The sequence below is a fragment of the Oryzias latipes genome, chromosome 12 (genome assembly GCF_053564925.1).
Source record: "Oryzias latipes strain Hd-rR chromosome 12, Olatipes_Hd-rR_3.1".
NCBI classification, from domain to species: Eukaryota; Metazoa; Chordata; class Actinopteri; order Beloniformes; family Adrianichthyidae; genus Oryzias; species Oryzias latipes.
This window is the reverse complement of record NC_136248.1, coordinates 17,806,319-17,834,293: the sequence shown is the minus strand read 5'-3', so window position 1 is coordinate 17,834,293 and position 27,975 is coordinate 17,806,319. Positions and strand designations below refer to the sequence as shown.

The window sequence follows — 27,975 nt, the reverse complement described above, 5'->3', positions numbered from 1 at the left end:
TTGAGGAATTCAATTGCACCTTTCACATTAAAGAGAGAGTCATGGGGAGAAACAACACTCGGGCAAAACCCTGGTGTAAATACAGATTTATTAGGAGGAAAATGTTCCATGATAAACAAAACATTGGGGGGAAAACTAATTCACAGTACATTTCATCTTCCTAACGTGGTGCTTTTACACATTCAGCTTCAAACCCCTGTTGCTGTGAGGCCTTTAAATCAAATTAAGATAAGAATTAACACAAAGGGGGAAATGTTTTTCTATTGTCTTTACATTTGCTTTCATTATTACTTCACAAAAAAAATATTGAGTAAAACAAACTAAATCTCTGACTGCTTACTTGTCTAACTCAAAAATAATTCCGACGCAAGTTCAACTCAAAACTGAATAGACGAATTAAAATGAAGAAAAAAAAGCAAAGTGATTTGATTGGTCCTGATTTTGCAAACTTAAGAGCCGACTGGATGAGGTAAGTGGATGGAAGAACGCCGTCGGATCACACTGCAGATGCAACTAAGCTGACTGGTCGGATGGAGAAAACATATTGGTCTTTCTGGCGTGGTGGTCGCTATGGTCAATGAACCAGATATCACTATGGAAGTGTAATCCCTATCTTCTCAAAGTATTTGTAGAGCCGTCAAACATGCTACCTCATTAGCCATTGTTTCTCTAAGACATGTACAAACACAAGTTTTCACGATTATGTTGAGCTTATTATGAAAAAGCAAACCAAGTTTCAATTATAGCAATATTTGTGCAGGGGTCAAAGTTTGTTTTTGTGCACAGAAAAAGCCTGGCACAACATTTCACCTATAGGAAATGCTAAAGAAAGGAAATTAACCAACAAGTTACTGTCAAACATGTGCTGAGGATTTCTAGATAGCTGCACTTCCATTCGTACATGGTCCTATTTTACAGTGATCCTTCATTTGATTGAGGACACATACTGGAGTGGATGAGTCACATAAAAACAACAACAGAAACTTGTTTTTACCTTTAAGGCAAAAAGCTTTCATCTCACAGTCAACCACTGAGGATGGTGGACCACATCTGCTTTAAAAGTATAAAGTTGGTTCAGTTTTCAGGACAAGGGCCACAGTCATGATCTCAAAGCTCGGCTTAGTTTCTTGAAGCTCAACAGAGCTTGTTTGAATTGGTCTTTTTTTTTTTTTTTTTTTTTACTTTTGGATTTTTGCTGGACGTCAGACATCAGTGGAGGTCATAAGAACCTCCAAGCGGGGAAATAAAGCATATAGCATCACTAAGATATTGGCATTTTCTGTGCTTACAGTAAATTTGAGGTCAAACAAAACTGGAACTGAAGGAACGCTATAAAAGTTCACACTAGTTTGCTTTTTTTTGTTCATGTTAGCAAGGTAAAAACAGGGAGCTGCAATAACACTAGAGACTTAAATGAAACTCTGTAGAAACTGTTTACAGTGAAGACGGATGTGGATGCTTCGACTTAAAGTCAGTTCCTCTGGTGACTGAACGATCACTTTAACAAATCTCCAATTCATCTACTTTTCTACAACATTTTGACTGTGAAATTTAAGATATCTAACAGTCCTAATGCTTTTTACATAAATATACCATATTGAACATTGGAGCAGCACCCCACATCACAACAACCCTTCCTCACTGACCTTAAAATAAAAGAAGTTTGAAGAAGAAAACAACTGTATCTACATGCGTTGCTCCAGTGAGAAATAAATCTACAAACCTGCACAGTTTGGCTCCTACTGCACAAAACTCCTTTTATTTTTAGATCACAGGAAGGGTTCACCTGCAGCCTTTTTGTCTCGCTCATAATCTTCTAATCCGTTCACAAGTGGGCAGAAATGATGTTCACACTGGAGTAGTTTGAGGGGGGGAAAGGTTGTCTCTCTTCGGGGTGCTTTGCTCGCCGCTGACTCATCCCTCTGAGCGCTCGCCCTACTGGCTCTGAGTTTCGCGGACCTTGGCTTGCAGGGCGTCGCACGTCTTCTTGGCATCGCCGAGCAACATGGCGGTGTTGGGCTTGTAGAAAATAGGGTTGTCGACAGCCGCGTATCCAACACCCAGAGACCGTTTCATCACAATCACCTAGATGGGCGAGATTTCAGTCAAACATACAGATCAGATGAGCTCGTAATTATGAGAGAACACAAAAACGGTAACCTTTGGAAAGACTTTTTTGAGAAATAAACTGAAGCTATTTTGCCATTTAAGTTCTTGCCTTGTATACATTTAAAAGCATGTCTGTTTTCTTTATTTGGTTACATAAAGTTATTTTATCTCTTTAGAAAACAGCATGTAGAAAGAACACAACATAAATCCTCATCATCTTAGAGACCGCCAGTGGGATGCTCTGATGTTGTCATTACACATGGACACAGTTCAGAGCTGACCGGATCGGGACGCCACCTGGAGCTCTAACACTCTGCATCTGCAGAATGTGTTAACATCAGCTTGGGCCAACATGTCTGAAGGCTGCGGCGATTCTTCTAATGGATGCGCTACAGCAGGTGTGGACAGTTCAGCAGCCATAAATGCTTTCATTTGTTCTCAGCTCTTCGGGGCAGATCTTATTCTCATGCAGACTCCAGATGTCTCACCTGCTTAGCCTTCCAGACCTCCAACACCGGCATGCCAGCAATGATGGAGTTGGGGTCTTCCTGGGCGGCGGAGTTCACCGTGTCGTTGGCACCGATCACCAGAACCAGATCCGTCTCTGTTAGTGGAAACCCAGAAGTGAACCCAGAATGCCATGTTTTCTATTTTCAGAATGCGAATGGTTTGTTTTTGGTAGTTATTAAAATAGAAATAATCTTTAGTTGCAAATTAAATAAAGATTTTGGAAATAGTGTTACTTATCAATTAATGCAACCAAGTCGAATAAAAAGAACAATATTATCAAACATAAGTGGGGGAAAAAATCTGTTTTCATGGGAATATAGATAAAAAGCATACAGAAAATGTCCTGAGGGAACTCATTTTTATAAGAAGGAATAGCAAACATACGAGCTAAAAAAAATGTTAATTGAATTATAAGATTAGACAAATGTATTTGTCATCATCAAGTCTAAAAAAAAAAATGACTAAAAGTTTGGCAAAAATCATAGGCCAATAGAAAATAAAAATATAAAAACTGTTTCTTTTTCTTTTCGTCTTAATGTATTTTTATTATTATATTTGTTGAGTTAAAAGAAGGTCGAGTAGCATCTATATGTAAATCCAAAAAAAAAAAAATAGATCCAGAGAAACCGGTCTTAGGGCTGCATTTCTCTCTTCCAGTCAAATCTCACCCTCCTCTGTGCCTCCTCTCTTTGAAAAGCATCCATAAAGCAACTCACAAAAGGCCACAAAACCAATTCTAGCAGGTCAGGTCTGCAAAAGACAGAAAGCACCAAGTCTTACCGGGGAAGTCCTCATTAATCTCCTCCATTTCCAGCACAATGTCATAGGGGACGCCTGCTTCAGCCAGAAGCACGTTGAGCTGACCAGGCATGCGGCCGGCCACGGGGTGAATACCAAACCTGAGAGGCGCAAAGGCTGATTTAAGTAAATACTTGCAGCCTTTCCAAACACAAACAGGAAACAGCATAGATGTCATAGGAGTGATCAAAAAAACAGTAAGCTTGGCAGAGGAGGAGTCAATATGATTGAGTTTTTGGACAAATAGAATTGAAAGACTTTTTGCGATAATGGTCTGCTTACTCTGGGCTCCCACTGAGCTCCGCCGGTGGTTTCAGGACCTTGAGCACTTCTGTGTAAAACCATGCTTTTGTGTGCAATTGACTAGGTCATGTAATCAAGTTGAGAAATTAACACCAGCTACTCATTTGTGGTCTTTCTGTCTTTATTTACTGTTTAAACGTTATGGCCACGTGAGCGACCACCAAGTGGAGATCCGTTTTGATGTGTTTGGCAATTTGTGGAGGATGCAGAGAGCCGGGGACAACTGAACTACAGGCCTATGTCACGTGTTTACATGCACAGTAAAGAGCAACACTGCTCTAGAATGGCTGTTTTGGTGCAAACAAGATAAAGGGGACAATCACACAAAAGTTGTTAGGAGGAGGAGGACAAATCTAGAAACAGAACAGAGAAAAAAAACAAAATCTAAGCAAAGGAGTTCCCCTTTCTTTCAGTCCCCCCCTTCGTGATTTCTCTCTGGCCACCCACTTTCCTCTAATCATGCACAAATGCCTTAAGCAGCAGCAGCTGCAGCAGCCGGGATCAAAAAGCAGAGGCAGGGCAATTACACAAGTTTCCTCTGTACCTTTACCTCCCCTCCACTCTTAAGCATTGAACCACACACAACCTGTACCACCACATCTTCTCTTAAGAAAAAACTATTAACTTTCTTATTTTCCGCCTTTTTAAAAAAAATGGATGACATGTTGTTTTTTTTTATCTTACCTGACATGCTTGCCAGCATCTTTGAGCATCTTCACCAGCTCGGCTATGGGGTACTGAGCCTTTGCTGCACAGAGTCCATAACCTGAAAGAGGTTTTCAAACGATATAACTTTAATAACGATACACTTTAATAATTTTCAGCTACATCGCTGTCTTTTTCAAGCGGGACCTTTGCGTTTCAACTGAAGAGTGATCCATGCTAAATGGAAACTTAGCATTTGATGCTAACAGTTGGTGCTTTCCAACATTCAAATACTGCTCATGTGTCCAGATAACTGTCCTAATGGACAGAATGGGTATATCTGCAAACAAAATACTGATTTCTGCAGCACTTTTTGCTATGTCCTGTACTCTCTAACCATGCAGCACCACCAGCTGCTAAAACTCATCTCCTGCAGAGATTCTTTCGTAGTCAAATACTTTAAGTAAAACTGGTAACTAAAAAAAAAATCAAAAAACGTACTAAATGTCTTAAAAACGAACCGACCCAAACTAAGAGGATTCCCCATGATTGAACAAAGCAAACAAAACTGTCTCCTTTCCCGTCAGAGCTCTGTAGGGACGAACTGGTGCAGTCCTGTGGTTTCCTCATGATGTTTCACAAATTGTTAAATGATTGGTGCGCACTGAGCGAACAACTGAAGACATTACTCAGCCTAAATTAGCGTGACTAAAGGCAGAAATGGTGGAGCGCAGCCATTATCTTCAAAGAATAACTGTTGTTGGACACGTTGTACAAAGAAATTCAATCACATTAACTGCTGGTGAAATCTAACTAAACAAATTGGACAGTTGGGCCTGTGGAAGCGTTAAAACATTCAAGAGTGAGTGTCCTCACACCCACTGTGTACAGAAAACTCCAGGTTCTGGGGCTAAACAGCTGTGCAGGCTTAAGAAAAACACCCATCGCAGAGGATGATGGGTAATATGACTTCAACTTTACTTGGTGAACTTAAACGAAATATTTGTTAAATAAAGATGTCTGCCATGTTGCTGATGTATGGGACTTGATTTTATCCCACTGACACAAAAACGCATGGTTTGACCGAGTCGAAATGCTTTGTCAAATCAATCAGAAGCAGACGATCCTACATTCCGGACTCGAGTACCGGTAAGCAAATGTATAGAAAAAACAAAACAAAAAAACACTGTTGTCTGCAAATGTAAGTGAGCAAAAGACTTTCCTTTTGCTTCTCCTCCATCATATATCTTGAAAAAGTTAGTCTGCCAATATTCCCGTGAGTTTCACATGAAGAAAAACAAGTTGACCCTGCAGAGATGGTCCAGATGGAGCCGGTTTATGCAGCAAAGCCTTCACTGTTTTCACTGACGTCAATCAGACAAAGTGACAGTGACGGCTCCAATTAAGAAGGAAGGTTAAAATGGAAACAAGGGCACTTATGAGAGCCAGCCCTAAGTAACAATATTACACAATGACACACTTGTGTTTTAAGGTTCTATACTCATGATGTGGATGATACAACCTTCTATGTTTCTCATTGTATTGTATTAAGTGTGAATTTTAATTTTTACCCAAAGTTTTAGAAAATTCTTCTTTGTTTTTTAGAATAAAATTTCCCAGAAATTAGCTCTGCCTTTTTTATTTGACTTAAACCACAAGAATATCAAGTTTTAGTCTTTTATTCATCCCATTTCACTTGATTTAAAACTAAACTGTGGTGCTCTCCAAACTTGCAGAGAAATGTCTGGTATTTTATTATTCCTCTCGTCTCAGAAGGGGTTTGTTTATGGATCAATTTGGAGAAACGGCAAAGGAAAGTAGGAGTTTCCACTTCCATTATTTCAGTTCAGTTCCAACACTTCTTTTCGTTATGCAGCTCATTTCTGGTATGAGTTGAGATGTGCTGCTCTACGTTTCCCTAAACCTGACCTTTATCGGATCCTTCACTTCTTCTTGATTGCAGCACGTGACAGCCTTAGGTCTCCAATTCTTGTAAATCACAGTGGTTTCCTCTGAAGATTTTGTTTTTTGTAAACAGGCAGTCAGCACTGTGACTGGAATCACCAATTTGCAGGATTTAAGTCTGTGTTTACAAGTACCCAAGTGAGCAAAACAACAATTTTTTGCAAGTGAATGCTTGACAACAATCTGGGGTGTGGGGGGGGCTAAAGTGGAACTAGGTCACACTATCGTGAAGTTAAAGGAGCAGCAACAAAAAAAAAAATCCTGCAAGAAAAGTTAAGACCCTCAAACTTCATCTCTGAATAATTGAGTACAAGCCAACTGGAAAATGGTATTTGAGTTGTCAACATCACCCTGCATACCCTCATTTCATTCAATTTCCCCTTGACCTTCCATATAAACGGTGGAGTACATCTATTCATGTGGGACTGACGACCACACACAAACCATGCAAGAGTGAGTGTGTGTGTGTGTGTGTGTGTGTGTGTGCCACAAATCTCCAATTAGCCTGGCAAAATGATGATGTAACACGGGTCGAAAAAAGGTTAAATAAACACAACACACTTAGCTAACGCTGGAAAGAAAAGTTGACGGGAAAAGTCAAAGTGCTGTGTTTTTCCACTCACAAGCCTGAGTGGCGTGTGTGCGCCAGAATTTTCCGTGTGTTTCACCTGGAGTGATGATTATGTTCTGGGCCTCTTTAATCATGTCGACAGTCTGATCCACGTTGACCTCTGTGTGGGTCCCTGTGATCTCCATGGGCTTTCCTGTGCCGGTGGAGGATGTGCCATAACCTCCCAGGATCACGTTGGCCAGTGAACGATTCATAGCCTGAGGGAGAGGCAAAGGAAAAAAAAAAGAAGACACTCAGCATTTTTTTTTTGTTTCAGTGAAAAAGGCTTTTATCAAGTGTGTTTGCAAAAATATGACAGGGTCAGACTTCACAATCTAACTTAGATGATAGAGTCCCTCCTGGTGGTAGGGAGGGGAACAACAATCTCTCTAAATATTTCATTTACCGGTAGGTATTTGAATTGTTTCCATGTGTGTGGTTTTTTTTTAAGCCAGACTGCATTCCACTTACCACACACATGATGTACGACAGGATGGCTCCCGATGATCCAATCAGAGCCCCGACGATGGTCAGCAGATTGTTATTGAGCAGGAAGCCTTCGGCACACAGGGCCCAGCCAGAGTAGCTGTTCAGAACAGTGATGACCACCGGCATGTCAGCTCCTCCGATAGCTGCCGTCAGGGTTACACCCTGAAAAAGAGAATTTAGGGTAAGCAGAACCTTAAGTCACAGAAACATTAGAGCTCAAATTTATTCTTTCATATTCAGGAGGCAAATCAAAACGTTTCAATAATAAGGAAAAAAAAAAAAGGTTTACAATATGCTTCTAAAACTACTTTTTTGTTTTGTAACCTTGCTCCAGCTGCTGTTTCTCAAGCAACAAATGCAAAAGCATTAAAACAAAATGTCTTGACTTTTCAGGAAAAAATGTATACTTCTGCCCGTTTCTGTCTATTTTAGATTTTTCTGAATTGACACACAACTGAGATAAACGGTTTACTGTGTTTCAAAACTAAACTCCTACAATCACTTCACTTGTTCCTCTATTTGACCAAAAAGTTTGCTTAATTCTGATGTGAATTGTCGGAAAATACATTAACTATACATATTTTTTTGATGAACCAATGAATTGAATGAATAAACTTTTTAATAGGCTTAAATTATCAAATTTTTCTTTTCTTCAGAAAAGCTTTTATGTCATCTATTTGCTTACATTCTACATTCTGGTTTCATCCATCTTTTTTATAGTATTTCTCCTTTAATTAATTAAGAGAGAAAAGTATGAAAATATGAATGTCTGTCTGAGAAAAGTGTATAAAGTGTGTAGTGAGGACTTTTACAGCCTTAAAACATCTGTAATCACGCATTTCATCTATCACACATTACGTGATAAATGAGGAAAAAACTGTAGTGGATTAAGATATCTAAATCTCCATTACATTTAAAAAGACTAACAGAGTTAACTGACAGGATACCATGACAGCAGAAAGAGCAGACACAGATCCCAGACAGGTGATGCCTGTGGTGAAACTTGGATCCAGCATGTATGGAATCATTCCACCAACACTGCCTGCCATGAGGGAGGCGTTGAGGGCATGGCGCCCAGGAAGCATCAGAGGACTGCTGTTCAGAAGACCTATAAGAACATGAGAAGAAAGGTCAGGGGACTGCAGAAAGGTGACAGCAAAAGGAGTATATTTCTATGCTTGAAGATCGATTAGGACACATGTGAGCTGATGGATAACTTCAACCAAAGACATTTTTGGTTAATTTCCTGTCTCTACAAAGAGATGACCTGCTCTCCCAGCTGTATGTGGTTTGTAATAAAAACACAGATAAAGAACTCAGTACAGCAGAAATTTGGCGCCAAGGTTATCAACAATATAATGAATGCCGTTCTTTTCTTTTACAAATAACAGCACCAGCAGCCAGGTCTGTACATCAGCGTGGAAGAAGAATAAATGTTTACATCTGAGGTTAAATTGAGCACACACCACTGAGCCACAGTATTAACACATTTGACAGGTGTAATGAACAAAAGCAATCATCGCGTTACAGTACAATGTTCTGCTGGGACGTCCTAAATCATGTGATTCATACCTTGACAAGTACCATCCACATCAACCTTACTGGCTGTAAGTAGTGACGTCTGAAGGGACAGTCATGACATCAATGAAGTTTCTAAAAGCACCAACATTACCGGAAGGCAGTAATCATTGGACAACGATGTGACTCACATAAAGAATTTCTTTAATCAAGAGTAACATTTTGGTTACAATAAGTCGAATGAATGACGCCAGAACATTCACTCAACTGATTTTTTTTTAAAGAATCTATGGTTGTAAAAATTGAGGCATTTTGTAGACTGAGTGCAGCTTTCCATCCTCAGAACATGAATGTATTAGCATTAAATATAAGCAGTCATTTAGTTAAACTATCTTATGGGAAACTTTGCATTGATTCCTGGAGGTAACATTTAATTAGGCATTATAATTATAATAGTGCTCCCCCACTTTTTCATGTTTCATTATTTGCAGATTTTTTTTCAGTCACGGTTCATCACAAAAAAGATTTTTTGCTTCTGAAGGAGGCGCTGCTGGGGAGAAGGGGAAATAAAGAGTGCGTTATAAAGTATGTTACGCTACAGTCAATTGCTCTGGATAAATAAAAACTCTATGCATTGAGCAATATTCCAACGTTCTTTAATAATTTTTTACAAAGCATCAGAAATGTTTTAAAAGGGTTTTTCCTGAGTAATGATCAGTGACGGACATTCTTTGGCTGCGGGTGTGGTTCGGATTTCCGCGGGCATCTCTGGTCCCTAACCCCTGTGAATAAGGGGGGAATACTGAAAGAAACTTAACAGGCATTCATATTGAGAATGGTTGGTCCAGGCCAGACTTTTTTTCCTCCAAGTCTCTACAGTTTAAAAACTTTGGTGCAGGTATCTAAAACAAACCCTAATCCTAATAAGAGTCTGTTTGCTTGCAGGTGAATCTTGGTGCGGTTCACTACAGTTTAAATATTGATGGACTTGCCACACAAACAAAAGGGAGGAAGCAACACAGGAAATATGTGATATACACATGGTGGATCTGTAATGGAAGGAAAAAAAAAATCCCACAAGGTTTTTCTAAAAAGTACAAAAAGAGCTATAAATGATCTGATGGCACAGATCAGGAACAATGGTAAAATGCAGGTGCTTGCATTGAAGATTGCTTTTGAGATCTGCAAACAACTATATCAAGTTGTCACCAGCTCTTAAAACCTGTCAAATTGTAATTTAAGATCAAAATAAACTAATCAATCTTGACTTTTTTGGTTGTGTCCTTGTCTGAAAGCATCCTTAGAAACAAGAGAAATACAATGTTTAGCCTGAAAGCATCCATGGCACATGCACAGACCCTTAAGAAAAGACATTTTACCAATAAAACTGAGCAGGAACCTCCTGTGGCTAAAGGATCAAAGGTGTTGGTATCAGACAAGTCTGACTCACTAAGTTACTCATCAAACCAATTATATGCGCTTCAACTAAAGAGTCAAACTCAGTACAACAGTATAACATGGTGACTGTGGTGGTTTTACAACGATCTCACCTTGAAGTTTGCCGTAAGCCACCAGAGAGCCACTGAAAGTGATTCCACCGATGTAGGTTCCAAGGTAAGCAACTATTTTGGTTAGGTTGGCTGCTGGGTCAGTGGCAAAGTGGGGGTACTCAATCATATATTCCGCCACACAGGTGAGTACGGCAGCCAGCCCGACCAAGCTGTGAAAAGCAGCCACAAGCTGAGGCAGGTCAGAGATCTGGATCTTCTTAGCAATGGTCAAGCCTTCAAAAAAAACAAAACAAGAACAAGACGGTTAATGAAGTTCTCTTTTAAAGTCTCTGAGACAAATACCCTACAAATCACAAGAACACAAATTGCCAAACTCAAAGGACTGCTGGGAAATGAACATTTAAGGAAGCAGGTGTTGCTGATGAGGCCTGTTAGAAGAAATGCCATTTTTGTGTGTGTGTTTGTGTGCACACATGTTCAGCAGGAATGTTTGCAGCACTGTTCAGGAGAGAGAAAAAAAGAACATCATTATCTGTGTGGATAGTTTAGTCTGGTTTTCAGCCTTGTTACTGGAACAATTAAGATTTACATGATCAAGCCATCTTGCAACAGGGGGAGAGTGAGTAATACTGAACGCTGTCAGACCTCCTGCGTCTGGCAGGAGTTACTCATGTTGTGTTTGATGTAAACATCACAGACTGCGTTCTCCGCACACCTGCTTCTTAATTAGTCTGAGCTTGGACTTAACGCTCACATGCACAAACTCATGTACATCTGCTACAGCTACAATGAAACTGGGACTCTGAAATGAATGGTTTGATGCAAATACTTACCAGCAGTACCGCCCACAGCCATGGCTGCGCTCATCTGAGCCAGGAGCTCAGGGCTGGGCTTCAGGGCCCCCAAAGTGGCAACCAGGCCCCCAGCGACCCCAATAATACCGAGGGCGTTTCCCAGCCGGGCTGTTCTCTGATTGGAAAGGCCGGCCAAGGCACCGACACAGCACAGACCTGAGCCCAAATACATCATCTGGCAAATAAAAAAGGGACAGAGAGTGAGGAAAATGTATGGAGGGACTGCAGGATGGAAATAAAGATTTTAGTTGGAACATTCTGTACAACATCTTGACAAATAAAGGATGTGTTTAGAGGTTTTGGATGACTTTTGTCTTTATCTTCTAAACTCGTTTTTTTCCCTTTTTGGGTCACAGGGCTGCCGGCGGAGCCTAGACCGGCCACTTGTGGGCCAAGGCAGGTGATACCCTGGACAGGTCACCAGTCTGTCGCAGGAACACATCACACACCCATGGATACTCACACCTATAGACAATTTAGAGTAACCAAATAACCTATGAAGCATGTTTTTGGACAGTGCGAGGAGTTGTTGGAGTAAGTTACAGTCAGCTTAGTCAAAAAACATATCAATTCTTTCCCATGTAAACATTTAGCTCATTAAAAAACCATCCAATCAGAGTAATCTTTAAAAAAACAAACACATCAGATGAGAATTTGCAATCTGCGTAACAAGACTTTTTAGGGAACAATACTAAACATTAACAAATAAAAGACGGAGTAAACAACTTGTAGCACCTGTTCAATGTTGTATCCTGACTGCAGAGCACCAGCGTAGCCCCCGATAAAAACACCCGCCGGAAGCAGGTACAGGTAATTGTACTCAGGAGGATCCGTGGGACGCTTGAACATGTCCAGCATTCTCTGGGTCACCAAGAACCCACCTGTGAGAAAGACAACCAACACCAAACAGTTTGTACACTTAGAGTTGTAAAGTTTAAAAGTTATTTTTTAAGAGGAAAGATAATGGCAGAAAAAAAAAGGTGTTTTATGTATGCTTATTAATGAGTGCAAGATGTGGAAAGGGAAAAAAAGGGGCTGTTGAAGCGTGCAGTCAAAGCACCTGAAATAGGTCAAGCAGGTGTTGCAAAGCCAACAGCATGAAATTGTTGCCAATCTCAACAACCAGTGTCAGGAAGGTAATGAGTCTACTTTATGTCAGTGTAAATATTTCAAGAAGAAAACCTCCGAAGTGTCAAACCGGGACCAGACACGGTCTCACTGCTTTACGGGAGAAGATCACATTACTGTGTGGAAGTTTCCCTTCTGGCGTGATGGCGACCACGCACACAGACGTGCATGCAACCCCAACTTATGATGGTGAATCAGAGGCTAGCATCAGTTTCCTTCCAGTACATGTAATCCTAACTATAGAATGCCCTATTTAAAGCAATGACCAGTACATTCAGAACCATTACCGCAAACCTGTCAGAATCAATGTTTTATCAAGAGAAATGTTGGTATATTTAAACAGCATAAAAGCAGGCAGCACTACTTTTTGGATAGTTTGTTTTTATGCCAGAATACCTCATTTTTGTTTTGTTTTATTTTTCTTAAGAATACCTATTACCAGCAACTCATGGAATACAAGGCAGAGGAAGAAGTATTTTAATCATTACAGAGAAGTTATCGAGCACTAATATTAGTTTATTATTAAAGCTTCTTTATATTTTGCATGGTGCTGCGCAAACATCTGCAAAACAGTTGCTTAGAGTAGCCAAAGATACAACAACAAACACATGTAGGACAGTTCATGTGCTGATTTGTCCATCCATTAGCTTTGCTCCTTAATGTCTTTAGCAACTTCCAACCAAGCATTTAACAACGAACATGAATAAAATTACATGTTTTAATCGTCATCACAGTCACTTTCATAAAAGAATCAGGGTTTTCTTCCAAACTGTTTATGATCTTTCCTGAATGTGCACCGAGTACAAAGGTTTGCTCAAAATGTGAGTAGCCTTACTGCGAACGTAAGGACTTTCTGTAACATCCAAAACAGTTTTTATGTTTTTTTCAAAATATATATATATAATCAAGAGTTGATAACTTCATAGGCTGGTTGAGGATGTATTATAGCTAGAAATGTTAAGTTTGAACAACTACTGCTCCTTCAGTTAAATATTAGGAACAGGCAGCATCAATGAAGGTAAGAATGAGTTCTAGGTCCTTATTAGTCCAATGTTTTGAAAATAAAAATGAATTTTCCATAAAGAAAAGAACCATTAATAATGGTTTATCCACTACAGAAAGGAAATCTGGTTGACTTCAGCCTTAGATTGGTCAATATGACACTAACAGCTTTCCCATGTTTGCCAATAAATGAAAAGTAATATTACTAATTATTAGTTACTCTTGATAGGAAATAATATTAAATGTTTACTTTTAAACATGTTAATACACTATGCTGCACCACTCTGATTGTTGAATTCACTTTTTAAGCATTCCATTAGTTGCATTTTTATGTTTTGTCTTGCATTAAATCATTTCATTCAAGCATTATTCATTTGTTTCTCTTCAGTAAATATTTTTTTGTATTATAGCAGAAGACTTCAAATCACCTCTGTGCGTTGAATGCACTTTATAACTTCAGTTGCCTCGTTTATGATCTTTGTTGTTGAATCAGACAAAAAGACTGAAAGCATGAACCTACAGCTGTTAAACAAAATAATCAGTCTTTGGGGCATTTTCCCCCCAAACAAGCTGGTCCATTATGGCAGTCAACCTTCCATTTCCTTGTTTCAGAAGCTCCCCTGATGCCTAAGCGCGAGCTAAATTTAGAAGAAGTTCATGGCTGGAAGAACACAATTTCCCAGGACCATTACAGAGTGATGAGTATCGTAATGACTTAAGAAATACTTTATCATTTTAATGGGAATTATTAACAGTAATAGTGGGCTAAGATGTGTGTGGTCCAACCCAAAGTCGGTGACTCTCATCCTAGCAGATGAGTAAAACAGGGCAGCTGCTGGATCGAGCTGATGTTATTACAATCAATACAAAGCACCGCAATCATCAGAGCTCGGGTTAATTTATGATATGATAGTTGCTGCAACCGCGACTTACCCGCAATGTTGACCGAAGAGATAAATGCGGCGAGCACGGCCAGTGTCTCGGCGGTAGAAGTTGGCAAGTAGCCGCCTCCCATCAAGGACAGACCACCCACAGCGGTCAGACCTGCAGAACACTTTTATGTCAGCCCTGATTGAAGAAATTACATAATCCACAATAACAGGGCAACAACTTTGGAAAGAATGACAAGAACACTCCCAGAACTCAAAACAACAATTAAATAATCATCATTAAATTAATATTTATTAGATATGCCGTCTTAATCAAAGCATCTACAGACTTTCAGCCTACTGTAAAGTTTGGCCGGACAGATTGGAAAAATAAGAAATGAGAAGATATAGCGATACAAGTTTAAAGAAGAAAAAACAAAAGTCTGTCTGTGATTTAACTTAGATGCTAAAAGGAAACGTTGATAACATCAGTTCTGTAATGATTTACAGGCAGTAAAATGCAAAACAAAGCACAGTGAAGGCCTGCATTCACACAGACTTGTGAGCTGACAAACAGGTGTATGTGTACGAGCGTGCATGCGTGTTTATGCTGGAAGTCCACAATGCTAGATTGGACTTTTAATAAAACAGAAAAGCAAAAAAAACAAAAAAAACAAACCTTAATTTGATCTTGTTTTCTTTGCCAAAAGCCAGCTTTAAAATGGTGTGTATACATCAACGCCTATACAAGGGCTCAAATGCTGACAAACACAATTTTTCAACCTCAATATATAACTACGAGCCAATTTAAAATTTGTAGAGAAAGAATTGGGAGGAAAAATGGAAACTAATTGGAAAGATTAAGGCACAATCTCCTAGAACAATGGGTTTCTTAAACATCTTCAGACATGTGGTTTGGGGTAAAAACACCTGAAAGCGTCACATTTCAAAACTGTAATGCTTTCCATTTATGCATAACGTAGCAATTAGGATGGGATTAAAATATAGCTTATTTGAATTAAAGAGAAAGATCAACAAATTCATTAACTAAATGAAAATAATTGGTGTTTAAAGCATTTTTAGTTTTCCTTTACAGTTAAAGGTTTTGTGTATTAACTGCTCTTGGTTTTGATGAGTTGTTGGGTAAAGGACGGATGTCTGGCTGTTTGCAGTATATTAATGAAATACTGGCTAAGCTGGGTTGTTTAACTGGTCTTAACTGGTGTGCTAAATCTACCTTCTAGTTCTATTTTTTTACATTTTGCTTCTTTATTTATTTTTGTGGAGACTGGCATTTGGCATAACTACGACAGAGTTTTAGGGCCACCATAAAAAAATTAAAATAAAAAAGTAAAATTACGAGATTTAAAGTAGTAAATTTCCATTTCGCATCAGAATGGAGCGGAGCAGGGAGACTTTGTTCTGCCCGTTTCAGTTGCTGCGTCACAACTGAGAGCTTTTTCAAAGGTAGTGTTGTCATCTGTTCCTGATTTACTGGACTCAGAAACGCATTTGTAAGCTTAAATTATTTTAAATATGCCCACAATTGTAAGAAAAATGCTACAAGAACATGTTAAAATCATCAAAAACCCAATTTTCATTTGAGTGGGTCTGTAAAGAGCAACCATCTGTCACCACGCTCCTGGATAAGAATTGGATTTTAATGATCTTTGACGAGAGTCAATATGCTGCTTTTAACCTAAGATGAAGAGCACAACTCGGCCTCACCATGACTCTGAATTCTATTTTACTAAAGATGCCTAGCCCATCAACATGATGTCATTGTTTCCATGGCTGCAGTTAATGACACAAAGTAAGGAAGATGCGCCAAAAAAGACTGGAAAGAAACCTGGACATGAGGGAAATATACAGAGGGGAGGAGCTGGGGCAGAAAAAGTGAATCAACTTGATAACTTCAAGCTCCGATTCAGAAAAGAGAAGACAAAAACTAGTGGAGGACAGTATAAGGTCGGTTATGTCAACAGGGCATTGGGTGACACCAAGGAAATTTGAAAGAAAGTAAAAGTCATCTTTCAGTTGTTGTTCTGCAGGACTTCAGGCTTAAATGCTGATGTTCAGCTCTGTACACAAGTACACCAGCAGAAGACTCCAATGACCCTTAAAGTTCACTGACAGTGTGTTACTTCCTAACCCAGTAAGGGGCTTCGACATCATCAAAGGCAAACCATCACAAATATCCTTTTACCCCTTTAACCTCGTAACCCCTCTGGCTTAAAGCTGCAGCCAACAATAAGAACACAAGCTCCCATTTCTGTTCAGACTAAACAGCTTAAGAGCAACGGATACGACAAAGAGCCGACATGTTACAAATTCAGCCAGTCATGGCTAAGGACAAGGGAAGGGTACCGATTGGATTTTATCCACTTCAAAGTAAAATAAACATGCGGATTTTCCCCAAAAACATTTAAGTGGAACAAAGCAGCATCCCATGGTAAAATAGAGCAGATAAATGTGCCCTAGATGCTCCATTTCATTTTTTCTGACAGTCTACACTTCAGCTGTGCATGTCTGTCGTTTTCACACGTTAAATTTCAATGCTTATCGCCAATGAGAGTCTTTTTTTCCAGAGTTATGCTAAATTACAGCTAATCTTTCACTCGCTTCGCCTTCAGCATTTTGACTGAAGCTACAAGCCCTCACAACCTCAATTGTTCTTATTAGAGCCCGCCCACAATAACTGGAAAGGTTTATTGATTGGCTAGAATTGTTCAGCAACACTGAACAGAATAAAAGGGCTTGACATGACCGAAACGGAGCATAGAGATGAAGCATCAAAATCAACGTTTCTATAACGTACCAGTCGTACAGTTTACGTCTGTCCTGATGCCAAGCTGGCACCAAGTTTTAATATCCATCCCTACTTAAGGCAGCATATAGTCAAACTATGCCAATTAAAAAATGTCTAAATGTTGTTGAAACTTCAAGAATGAATCTTTAACTACAGCTGGTTATAATATCAAAATATTAAGATACTATTTAAATTCTTTAAACAAAAAATCCCCATGTTTTCATTTATGAATGTTGTGTGAAAGCTCCAGAATAGAACTAACCTGAGATGGCATTAGTGACAGACATGAGAGGGGAATGCAGGGCAGGAGTGACCCCCCATACTGTGTGGTATCCCACAATGCCAGCAAGACCAAAAGTGGTGACCATCTGAGTGAAGGCAGCATTAGGAGCCGACAGGCCCAACGCCATGATGGTGGCAGCACCTGAAGCAGAGCAAGGAGATGAACAGCTGGTTAACGCAAGAGGAACGTGAATCTGTGAAAAATTAACAAATAACATCCTGATTAATATAAATTAATCTTTTAAACTTCCATTAAAAAACAAAAAACACACAAAATGTGGTTGCAGTAAATTTTTCATTAACTTAAAACAAATTTGCAGCTATTAAATTGTTATGGATGACAACTCAAAACTAAGAACAAAGACATTTACTGGCTCAAAAGTTTATAATAAGGAAAAATTGTAAAATATTAAAATCAAATAAAACCAACACAACTTTTTTTAAACAATAAACCACTTATTCTTTCCTAGAAATTCACCAAACAATATTTTTCCGTCAAATACTTTTTTTTAAATGTATTTAATGTGTAACGTTACTTTAAAAAAACAGTTTAAACAGAAAAAAGTAGCAATGCTGTGAAATTGACCACCCATGATGCCTAGTTTCCTTTTATGGTTCAGCTGAACCAGTTTTTCTACTTTCTAAATAGATGTGCAGAAAATTGGGATTTTTTTCATTAAACGAAAGTTTAACTGAAACCAGAACTAATCAAGTGTTTGGCCGCCTAGCTACCATTAGTGGCTACATTGTGGTATTAGGAAGGAAACTACTTGAACATGTAGACAATGTGTGAGGCGAATTAACTACATGTTACACGGAGAACTGTGCAGCTCCATGGGAACCCCTCACTATAGCCCGACTTCAAACAAATGCCCAGCATGACGATGGTTTTACAATGCACACTTCCTGACACTAACAGGGTGCCTTGTGAATGTGCACGCCTTTGTAATGTGCCTCTGTCACTTCAAGCCTCCCGCTCACATTCCAACAGTGGCATAAAAGGTGGCCTGTTAACCCATCCTATGGTACAAAACTCTTAGTACCATTATTACAAGTGGGCTTATGAGTGCTTCATAACACATCGTTTTATTGATCTTCACATGGATAATTAAGTCACAACTAACCTCCAGTGTACATGCCAGCAGTGTTAAGTGTAGCTCTGAAGGGAGAGATTTGTGCAGCCTTTTCCGCCTGCAGTTCCTGAACGGACTTGGGTTTTGGAGGAGCTGCTGACGGCACGTTGTTGGGCTGAGGAGCGGGGAACAGGTTCTTCCCATGCTGGAAAGAAAAGGGTGAGACGGATTAGAAGGGTCGGTTGAAGGAAAAGATGCATGTTTCAGAGCAGGCATCATTTAAAAAAAAAAAAAAAAGAATGTGTAACATCCTATTCCCAAGTCATCAATAACCTCTGTTGTATTTAGAGGTACTGTATAAGGCACATTACACTACATTGTCTAGATCAAGTAACCCACTAGGGATTAGTCAAAGCAGCAAGATTTATCTACATCAGTTTTAAGATCATTAGAGAGATCAAATGCTGGTCAAGTTACACAACAGAATCTGTTCTCTTATGGTTCTGATTATCAGGTTCATTTATCTTAACACAAAACATGTGTGCCAGTGACATACGGGTGTATTTATCTTCTTATTTCACTGCAAATATTGCATTTCAGAGCAACTAGAAACTTTTTTCCCCTTGACCAGTTTCCCTACTCTAAATTTTTTGAATATCCTTAAAACTAAGATAGTGAATTTGAATTTTGGTGCTTACAAACCTCAGATAATATATAAACTCAATTGAATATGATTATTTTAATTATTTAGCAAAGCTAAACTGATTACCTTTAAAATACTTTCTTTCTTAAATGATCCCCACTTTATTTTACTACAATAACAAAGTGTGAAAACATTGAAAAGCGATTTTAAAAAAGCAAATCAAAAAATGAAGTTTTTGGTTTCTTTTGTCAAAATCCACCACAGTGAAAAGTGTATTGATGGGCCTGTGATGTAGTTGCAAAACCATATTTGTATAAAATGAAACAAGGGCGACATCTAGTGGCTAAAGGAACTACCTACAACTTTTCCAATAACTCAAAATACAGTATTAAGTACAGTTTTTTTAAGCAAATTTGACCTCTGGTGTAAAGGTATATATGATTAATATTTGATATAATAGAGGAAAGAATGTGTGCCTCTTAAGACATCACTATGAATTGAGATATTCTAGCCTACCTGCATGACAGTGGATCCTCTGACAACATGATCCATGGTTCCATAATCAAACACATCTTTGACATCCAAGTAAAAGTTGTCCTTGTCGGGGCTGATCGCACGCAGCAGTTTGGTAATGTTGTTAGAATACAGCGTGCTGGACTGCGTTGGCAAACGGCTGGGCAGGTCTGTGTAACCAATGTGGGTCACCCCCTGCAGATGCAGCATCGGAAGGGAAAAATAGGAAAAACTTTTTTAAGAAACTGAAGCCTTTTTTGTTCTGAGCTTAAACCAAATGAGCACAAACCTTGTGTACTGATAGTTCTCCAGGGATGGTGGTCTCTATGTTTCCACCAGCCTCAGCAGCCAAGTCCACAACAACTGAGCCGTCCTTCATGCTCTCCACCATCGGTTTAGTGATCAGAATGGGAGCCCTCCTACCTACAATATTTAAGTCAAAGAGGATGGCTGAATGGAATCACTGGTAAACTACAACACTAAACTAAACCTGCCTTTTGTTGCAATAAAAGTAAGCGATGCCTTAAATTACAGTCATGCCTAAATTAAATTAAAAATATCACAAATATTTATTTAAAAATGAAAACAACAAAAAAAGCATTTGCATTGTGTCATAGTCTAATATATTGCTGTGTTTCTATTTATGCATCAACATTTTCCTAAAGAAAAAATACTATCAAAAAGGAACGAACCCTGCTGCATAAGTGTGAATGAAATCTGGGAAATCTCCAAGTGTGTGCGATGAACATACCTGGGATCAGAGCAGTGCTGATAACAATGTCCACATCCTGACACTGCCTGGCAAACAGCTTCATTTCTTCCTCTATAAACTCCTTTGACATTTCCTTGGCATACCCTCCCTGGCCTTCCCCAGACTCCTTGATGTTCACCTCCAGCGGCTCTGCACCCAAAGATTTAAACTGCTCCAAAGCTGCAGCTCTGGATAAGAGGGTGGAGGAAAAACACAAAGTTACAGTTTTTTCATTTCTGTTTCAATCAGAGGAATTTAAACGCGCCTGATTTGAAAAGCAAACCTTGTGTCAAATCCTCTGACAATGGCCCCCATGGCTCTGGCAGTACCAGCTGCCGCCAACCCAGCCACACCTCCTCCAATAATCAACACCTGTCACAAACACACAAACAATACGTACATATATAACGAAACTAGCATATGCTGGGTTACATTAGAACTAAATTAAAGTAATATCAGTTACAGAAACACATAAACAATGATAAACACCTTGGCGGGTGGGACTTTTCCAGCTGCGGTGATCTGACCCGTGAAAAAACGCCCAAAGTTGTTAGCCGCCAGTAAAACTGCCTTGTACCTAAAATGACAAACATCGCAGTGTTTACAGATAATAGTTATTGTGCAAAGAAAAACCTGAAATCAATCAAATGCACTGAAGATAAAGAGTATATTTCTTCTCTAAGCTTTATTAACAATAATGTAGAACACCCTAAATATCCCTTGTGCTATCTTGTGGGGTCCAGATGACCCCATAAGATAGCACAAGGCACTTTAACATTGGGAGTTGGGTCATCTAGACCCACTAGACAGTGCGCAGAACCTTTTTTCTTCAATGATTTGTGATCTTCACTGGTGTCCATGGATTACATGAAATCTCTCCCACCTTTATCCACCTTTGTCATGGTAAGGATAACACGTCAATGTAAGGGTGGGGTCATCTGGACCCCATAAGATAGCACAAGGGATAAATGTATGCTGCTGTCTGAGTGTGGTATCTGGAAGGCGTTTTAACATCTGCCTAAAGTGTTTTTATTTACATACACACCCTGCAATGTTAGCCATGGAGCTCAGTGCATCATAGCCCTGTGCGATGGTCACCCTGGGCACCTGGTCCATGGCTACAACGGTGGCTTGCTTCTGGGACAACATGTTCATCAGTTCTGGGTTTTGGGCCGGATAGACGAAGCTGACCAAAGTGGCTGCATCCTTCATCATCTCCACCTCGTGAAGGCCCAGCACAGGGTTAAACGTTGGAGCGCGGACCTGGAATGAAAAATATAATAATAAATGCCTGCACAGCGTCTACAGTCATGCCTTTCTCCATAGACATTAAAGCCTCATTTTCTATTGTTTAGCAATCTCATATCATCAATAAATCGTCTTAAAACTTCCTCCAAAACAAGGCGGTTTTTTTTAACCATTTTTACATGCTTACAGAATTTTAATCTAGCTTCCTTCTGTATCTCCTACTTCCCCTTTCTTCTCTAAGCACTTCTAAACTTCTCCTCTTTCTTCAAACCTACCTTAACCAATAAATCAGAGGACAGGACATCTTTTACGTCTTTAATTGTTGCTCCGGCCTGAGTGTACAGTTCATCTGGGAATTTGGAAGGCTCTCCAGCTCCAGATTCCACCACCACATTGAAGCCCTGCTTGATGAGAGCCTGGACGCCAGCGGGAGACAGCGCCACACGGCGCTCATTCTGGAAGATTTCTTTGGGAACGCCAACTGTCAGCTGTTTGTATGGAATACCTTAGGACAGAAAGAAAGAGAATCAGTGAGGGAAAAAAATTCAATTGTTATGTAGGAGTAATAAAAGTGAACTTTGACTTTTTTTGTTTTTTTTATTAATTTACCGGCAGGTCTTTGTCATCTTAAGTACAATGACTTAGAAAAGGCAGACAGTGGTTAGACCACATTGGATATTAAATTAAAAATAAATCTGTAAGTTTTGATTCTATGAAAGATTAATGTAGCAGAGGATTTCATATCCTGCTTCAAGACAAAATGACATTCCAGATGTGGAGAAACTGCTGCACAAAACAGAGCAACTTCAAGAATCACTGCTAAAATGATAAAAGCATGTTAAAAAATCGACCCTTTATCAAAAATCAAATCCCTCCAGTATCAAATTTATTAACTTTACTACAATTCATACTGGTAAAAAATTAGAAGTTAACAAATATATATATATAAAAATTATCATTATGAAAAAGATAACAATCTTGCTGAAAATAGTAAGACTTATAAATCTTTCTAGCATTTCTTTTCAGGTCTACTAAAGACAAACAGGTCACATGAATGGAAAATTCCACTGCCCTTCCTTTATTAAGTTACACATAAACACATAAAGCTGGGTCGTGTCCTTCAGCTTGATCTGCTGCAGTGACCTGTCCTCTAAAACGGTGCCTTTCACAACTAAATGCAGCAAGAATTCTGTTGACCTGAGTAGTATCTCCAGACCTAAGATCAGTCAGCATCACTGCTGGTGGTCCTATAGTCTAACCCCCATGACTTTACCAAAACTTTAGCACTTAGCACACAAGGAAACAATTCATTTACTGTTTGCAGGGATTTTCCTTTGTTGTAACAACGGTGGTTCCTGTTTTTAGTTTAAGTGATTCAGTGGTTGCAACGATGACCTTGAATGCACCACAGGCTTTCCTTTGCACTTGTATTTCCTGCAGGTTTCCCAAACTCCTTGTAAACATATTTGGCGTAAAGATAATTCAGTTAAATGAGCCGATTCTGGAAACTTCACTGAATGCATTCAGACCTGTAGACCAGGGGGTTGTGGCAATACTAGATCCAGGAGCTGACAACAACAGAACACATAAAAGACTACTTTTTTTTTTTTATCTTTAAAGTCAACCAACAAGTCATTTTGTAATTAACCGGCAGGAGTCACGTCTTAGTTACAGCAGTTTACCAGTTAACCCGTATTTTTTAAGTCAAAAAACATGAATCTGTCTTTTTCAGATTTAGGCCAGCTTCATCAGGCTTTAATCATTCATATCTATTCTCAATGCAGCAAATAAGTGTTAAAGCCTTGAAAACAAGAAAAAAACTGTTTTGCCATGAATGTCACACTTTTCTTGTTGTACTTGCATTTCCAGGCTTATTGTGATAATAAACTTTTCAGCAGAAATGAGGTAGCTTTAACAGTGTAACAATTCATCTCAACAATTCAAATTGATATCATAATTTGTGGCTGCTGATCCGATTCATAGCTGATATTTGTTCATTTTGAATGATCTGATTGACTGATCTCACATCAATCCAGCACATTTTTAGTCAAAAATTCAACCAGAGTGACTCAGATGTAAATACCTGGTTACTGAACAGTGCTTATGCTTATTTCTACTATAACTACATCTTTTACGAACGTAATATCAACGAATGAGATCTAAATTCTGTTATAGTGGATTTGAAGCCATACAAACAAAGAAAATTCAGCTTGTAAAGAGGAACATTTAGGAATGCCACCACATCACTGTTCATTAAGAACAAATTCATATCCGTTCTGGGTTTTTTTTTTTATTCCATCTATACTGTAATTCCACAACCTCCTCTCCAAGTTCAGAGCTTTCTCACAACACAAGACAGATGCTGTTCAGAGTAGACGTTCCTGACAGCTGGCAGGAATCCCGACTTCTGTTATCCTGAACCAGAAAGACGGACTAAAGCTCCTGCAACCAGCTGGTACCGGCTGCACAGCACACACAAACTCAGCCCTGCAGACTCATCACTGTATTTAGATTTAAAGGTCACAGAGCTTCTGTACCTCTAATGTGGCTTTGAAGCGCCTCAGATAATGCAGGTAGAAACACTGGAAACCATTTCAATAAACTTGCTGAGTGAAGTTAAAGAAAAGTCCTCTATTTTGTTTCAGAACAACAGAAGGTTATTATAACAAAAATATTCTCGACCTTACAGCTCTACAGACAGATAATTACTGAGCAACAGTTTACAGTATAATCACACCACAGCAATGCATTCAGGGGAGTATAATGCATGAGTGCCATTGCGATGTCTTCTGTCATTATTCTTCTGTTTTTATGCCACGTTAACGCTAAAGGGTTTTGCATCTGATGCAAAAAGTTCATGAGAAACAAACAGAGACGCAGCAGGTGGTGCTGCTTTCATGTGGTTATCAGCAGTTAAAATATCTATAAACCTCAGCAGATGTGCAGAAAAATGAGTTACACTACAGAGAAATACCACCTCACGATCCAAGACTGAAGCTTAACTTTTATGATCTAATTCACTTTAGGACTACGACTTCTCCTTTAAACCACGTTGTAAAGCCTGACGGCATAATTAGGCGCTCCACAGAACTAACTTGGAGATGTCTCAATCTTGTAATAATGTTCCATCTTGGAACTGGCACATGTTAGCTTTATAGATTTTATAAAGTCAGCCAAAACGTCTGTAGGAGTCTGTAACTTTATTTTAGGGAAATTCCACACTGAAACTCTTATTTGCTCAAAGCAGCAAGTGAGCCACACATGGTGCATAAATGCTCTTAAATGCAATGAGGTTTAGTCACGGCTAAACAATCTGCAAATAAACACAAAAACAAACTACATTTTGCAGTGAACTCTGGATAGTTCATTAAAAAGGAAGAATCATGTCCCATAAACTTTGAAATAATGCTCATGACTCTCTCATTTTGTTACAGAACTATTTTAATTTAAAAAGATTCTAAGAAATTACATTTTTGGGCAGGGCATCTTGACCTAAATACAAAATAAATTCAGTTTCTCTGCAAAAATCCAAAGTTCAATTAGATGACTTTACATAACTAGTGATGTAAACCAAAAAGAGCACAAAAACAGAAAGCAGTTTATGTTTTTTTTTTAAATATATATACCGGTATACATATTTTAAAGGTAAATAATTCAAAGATACGATAAATGAATTTTTATTTTCTATATAAAGTTGATATACCGGTAGTAATTATTAGATTTTTAAACATTTTCTGACAGTTGTCAGACTTGTGAAGCAGCAAAGACGATGTAATCTATAGCAATCAATATAAAAAAAGAAAAAAAAAAGTAGTTGTTTTTTACTCTACATTTCACAACATGGAAAAACTGCTTTATTTATAGGGAGAGAAAAAAAGAAAAAGAAAGAAAAACTGCTTTATTCTTTTAAAAATTTACTTGGATTTAGTATTTGTTTTGGCAGCAGAGTCTGTTTTGAAATATGTCCATGCACAATTTCTAAAGCATCTTACCTGGAGTAGCACTTCGCCAGAGAGACTGGTGGGTCCTAAAACCGCGCACGGAGGACGGTTTGATAAGACGGCCGCCCTGCACCTTCACACAGGAAACTCCACTGAACACAGAGCCCGAGCAGCTGACCGCCACAACACGCAGGAGGCTCGCCATGGTGCCCACACACACCTGACACTTCCACTGCAGGAGGAGCTCAACAGGACAGACAGCTGCCCTCCTGAGGAAAAGTGTTGGAGATGTTCCAATAAATCAGAGAATGAGGTGATAAAGTAGGGGAGAAAAAGGCCAATATGTTTTTGAAAGATTATCAGCTGTCTGCAGACTTGTTAAGGAATAGAAACATGTGTCCCTCTTAAAACAAACACGTCGGACCTTGGATTATGCAACAGGTTACATTCCCACCAGCTGTCATATGCCTGTGTTACTATCTTTTTTTAAACAAAATGTTTTAAGGTTTTGGAAAGGAAATAAGCACGCTACAGGTGTTTTCATTTAAGCAAAACTGAACATTTCCCATAAAGCTCAGCTCTACAACAGACTATGAAACTTCAGGATAAACAGGTTTACTTCAAATCCTAAAAGTGAAACTGGAACAAACAAGGATTGGTGACTGGTGTAGAAATGTTTGAACTAGAACTGGCTGGCTATAAGCTCCTCTGACAATGTGCGGCCAAGTTAAAGAGAAGAGTTAATGATAAGGTCAAAAATACACACCAGTTTCTCTGCTAATCATTACAATTAATAGTAATTAAAGAGCATGGCAGATCAGGTTCATACCCCATTGTATAGTCAGATGTTTTCTAATATTCTAGTGTTAAACGTAAAAAGGAAAACTTCAACCAAAAAAAAAATAAAAATGAAAACCTAAAGATTATTTTGAATTTTCACAACACAAGAGATCAACATTGTTATGACTTTATTGAGCACTAGAGTCTAGAGTTGTTTTTTTTTCACATTGATTACGCTTCTAAAATATATTAAACTTTTCTTTTTCTTCTTGTACCTTCTATATAAATGTTGCAAATAATGTTCTGTTTGGATTCACATCCGTGATAAAATGAACTATCTCCTTATATAAACGTTGGATGGATGAAGTTTTGGCAAACACATTAGCTTTGGATGGACCAGACAGGCTAAGCAGTGGGGATAGTGAAGTTGTGAGTTAAGCTTTTGCTGCCACGTGATCAAAACCATGACTGTCTCAGTGAGAGCTAACGGTCGTCTCGCTGTATTCATGGCAGCGTCGTGCTGAATGGGCTAAAATCATGACGTGGGGTCAAGAATTTCACAAACAAAGCCTCGGCTAACGCTTCTGCATAACAGAAAAAACAACAAATTAGCACTTGTCTGTGAAAGAGTTTATACTCGAAGAGTCTGAGTATTTTATGTGTTTCTGACGGCGCCGCAATCGTTTCTTTGCGATAAAGATGTTCTCTCATTCAAAGTTCTTTTTTGTCACCCGCTCTCTGCAGCCTAAGCCGAGGATGAGGCTGGAAGCTAGCATTAGCTAGCTAGCTGCCGCGCATTAAAACGCTTCGCTGCAATGTCATTGACACGGGCCATGTTTGAGCCGGGGGAAAAAAACCTGCACTGTAACAAAATTGCAGACCGAAACAAAAATGTGACAGAAAACGCTACTAGTTGGGTGGATGACGAATAACTCGACTGACCTTTGCAGACAGTTTGGGCTCTGTGCGGCACAGGCGAACTTTCCGCTGACCCGGAAGTTGTTCACTGCAGCCGTAAATTACGGCCCGTAATGCACATTATTCATTTAGAATTGCCCCTTCAATCCTTTCGTCAAATTTAATTTCTGTAGTTTATTTTGTCAAAGTTTGCTTTATCTACTTTGAAATATCTTGAAATGTATCATTTTCTTCCATCAGTGTACAAATATGCCATAAATGTTAATAACTTTATACATTTTACTTGCTAAATTAAACATCCACAAGTGCAAATTTTCTAACAAAATTCCAAAGTTTTCTTTTTTTTTTCCGGTTGAGGTCAAACTAAATATTGACTCAATTATTTTTTTAAAAACTGTAAAATGTCATGGAAATCGTGGAAATCCACTTTATTCCCCAAATACCTCACGAAACGTTTGAATTGTTTTAAAGATTTACTTACTTATTTAACTTATTATGTTAACTTATTATGTTATGTTACTATGTTTATTACCCGCTAAAACACAATTGAGACGAAATTCTTTTCTTTTTCTACCAATATTTTTCTGTCTAAAAATTACTAGGTCATGCAGATTCACAGATAATTATTGTTAAACAAAAATTGAATTTATTTATATCCACTGCGTATCTTCAAAAATAGGTTAACAATAATGGCATTCTGAACGGG

The 27,975-nt window shown here is 38.8% G+C and overlaps 1 protein-coding gene across 1 annotated transcript; it reads right to left on the bottom strand.

The window, feature by feature from the left end:
* Positions 1-71: 71 nt before the first annotated feature.
* nnt (nicotinamide nucleotide transhydrogenase) lies at positions 72-27,428 on the bottom strand. The gene is made up of 22 exons (XM_023960424.2): positions 27,294-27,428; positions 25,623-25,840; positions 21,906-22,135; positions 21,428-21,645; positions 20,872-20,959; positions 20,666-20,754; positions 20,383-20,570; positions 19,921-20,054; positions 19,635-19,826; positions 18,527-18,680; positions 17,383-17,544; positions 14,376-14,486; positions 12,048-12,193; positions 11,292-11,487; positions 10,498-10,731; positions 8,377-8,537; positions 7,412-7,591; positions 6,999-7,158; positions 4,405-4,486; positions 3,400-3,518; positions 2,598-2,713; positions 72-2,085 (listed from the first exon to the last, which is right to left on the bottom strand). The coding sequence occupies exons 2-22, from the start codon at positions 25,774-25,776 to the stop codon at positions 1,936-1,938; spliced, it is 3,264 nt and encodes a 1,087-aa protein (XP_023816192.1). The 5' UTR covers positions 25,777-25,840; positions 27,294-27,428; the 3' UTR covers positions 72-1,935.
* Between the last annotated feature and the right edge of the window lie 547 nt (positions 27,429-27,975).

What these genes read in the sequence shown, in the direction of transcription:
- nnt (XM_023960424.2), bottom strand. Translation starts at nt 25,776, where the DNA reads ATGGCGAGCCTCCTGCGTGTTGTGGCGGTCAGCTGCTCGGGCTCTGTG. An exon ending in CTGGCGAAGTGCTACTCCAG is followed by an intron (nt 22,136 to 25,622) that starts GTAAGATGCTTT and finishes TTCTGTCCTAAG; the next exon opens with GTATTCCATACAAACAGCTG. An exon ending in TGTCACTAATGCCATCTCAG is followed by an intron (nt 14,487 to 17,382) that starts GTTAGTTCTATT and finishes AGTGTTCTGCAG; the next exon opens with GTCTGACCGCTGTGGGTGGT.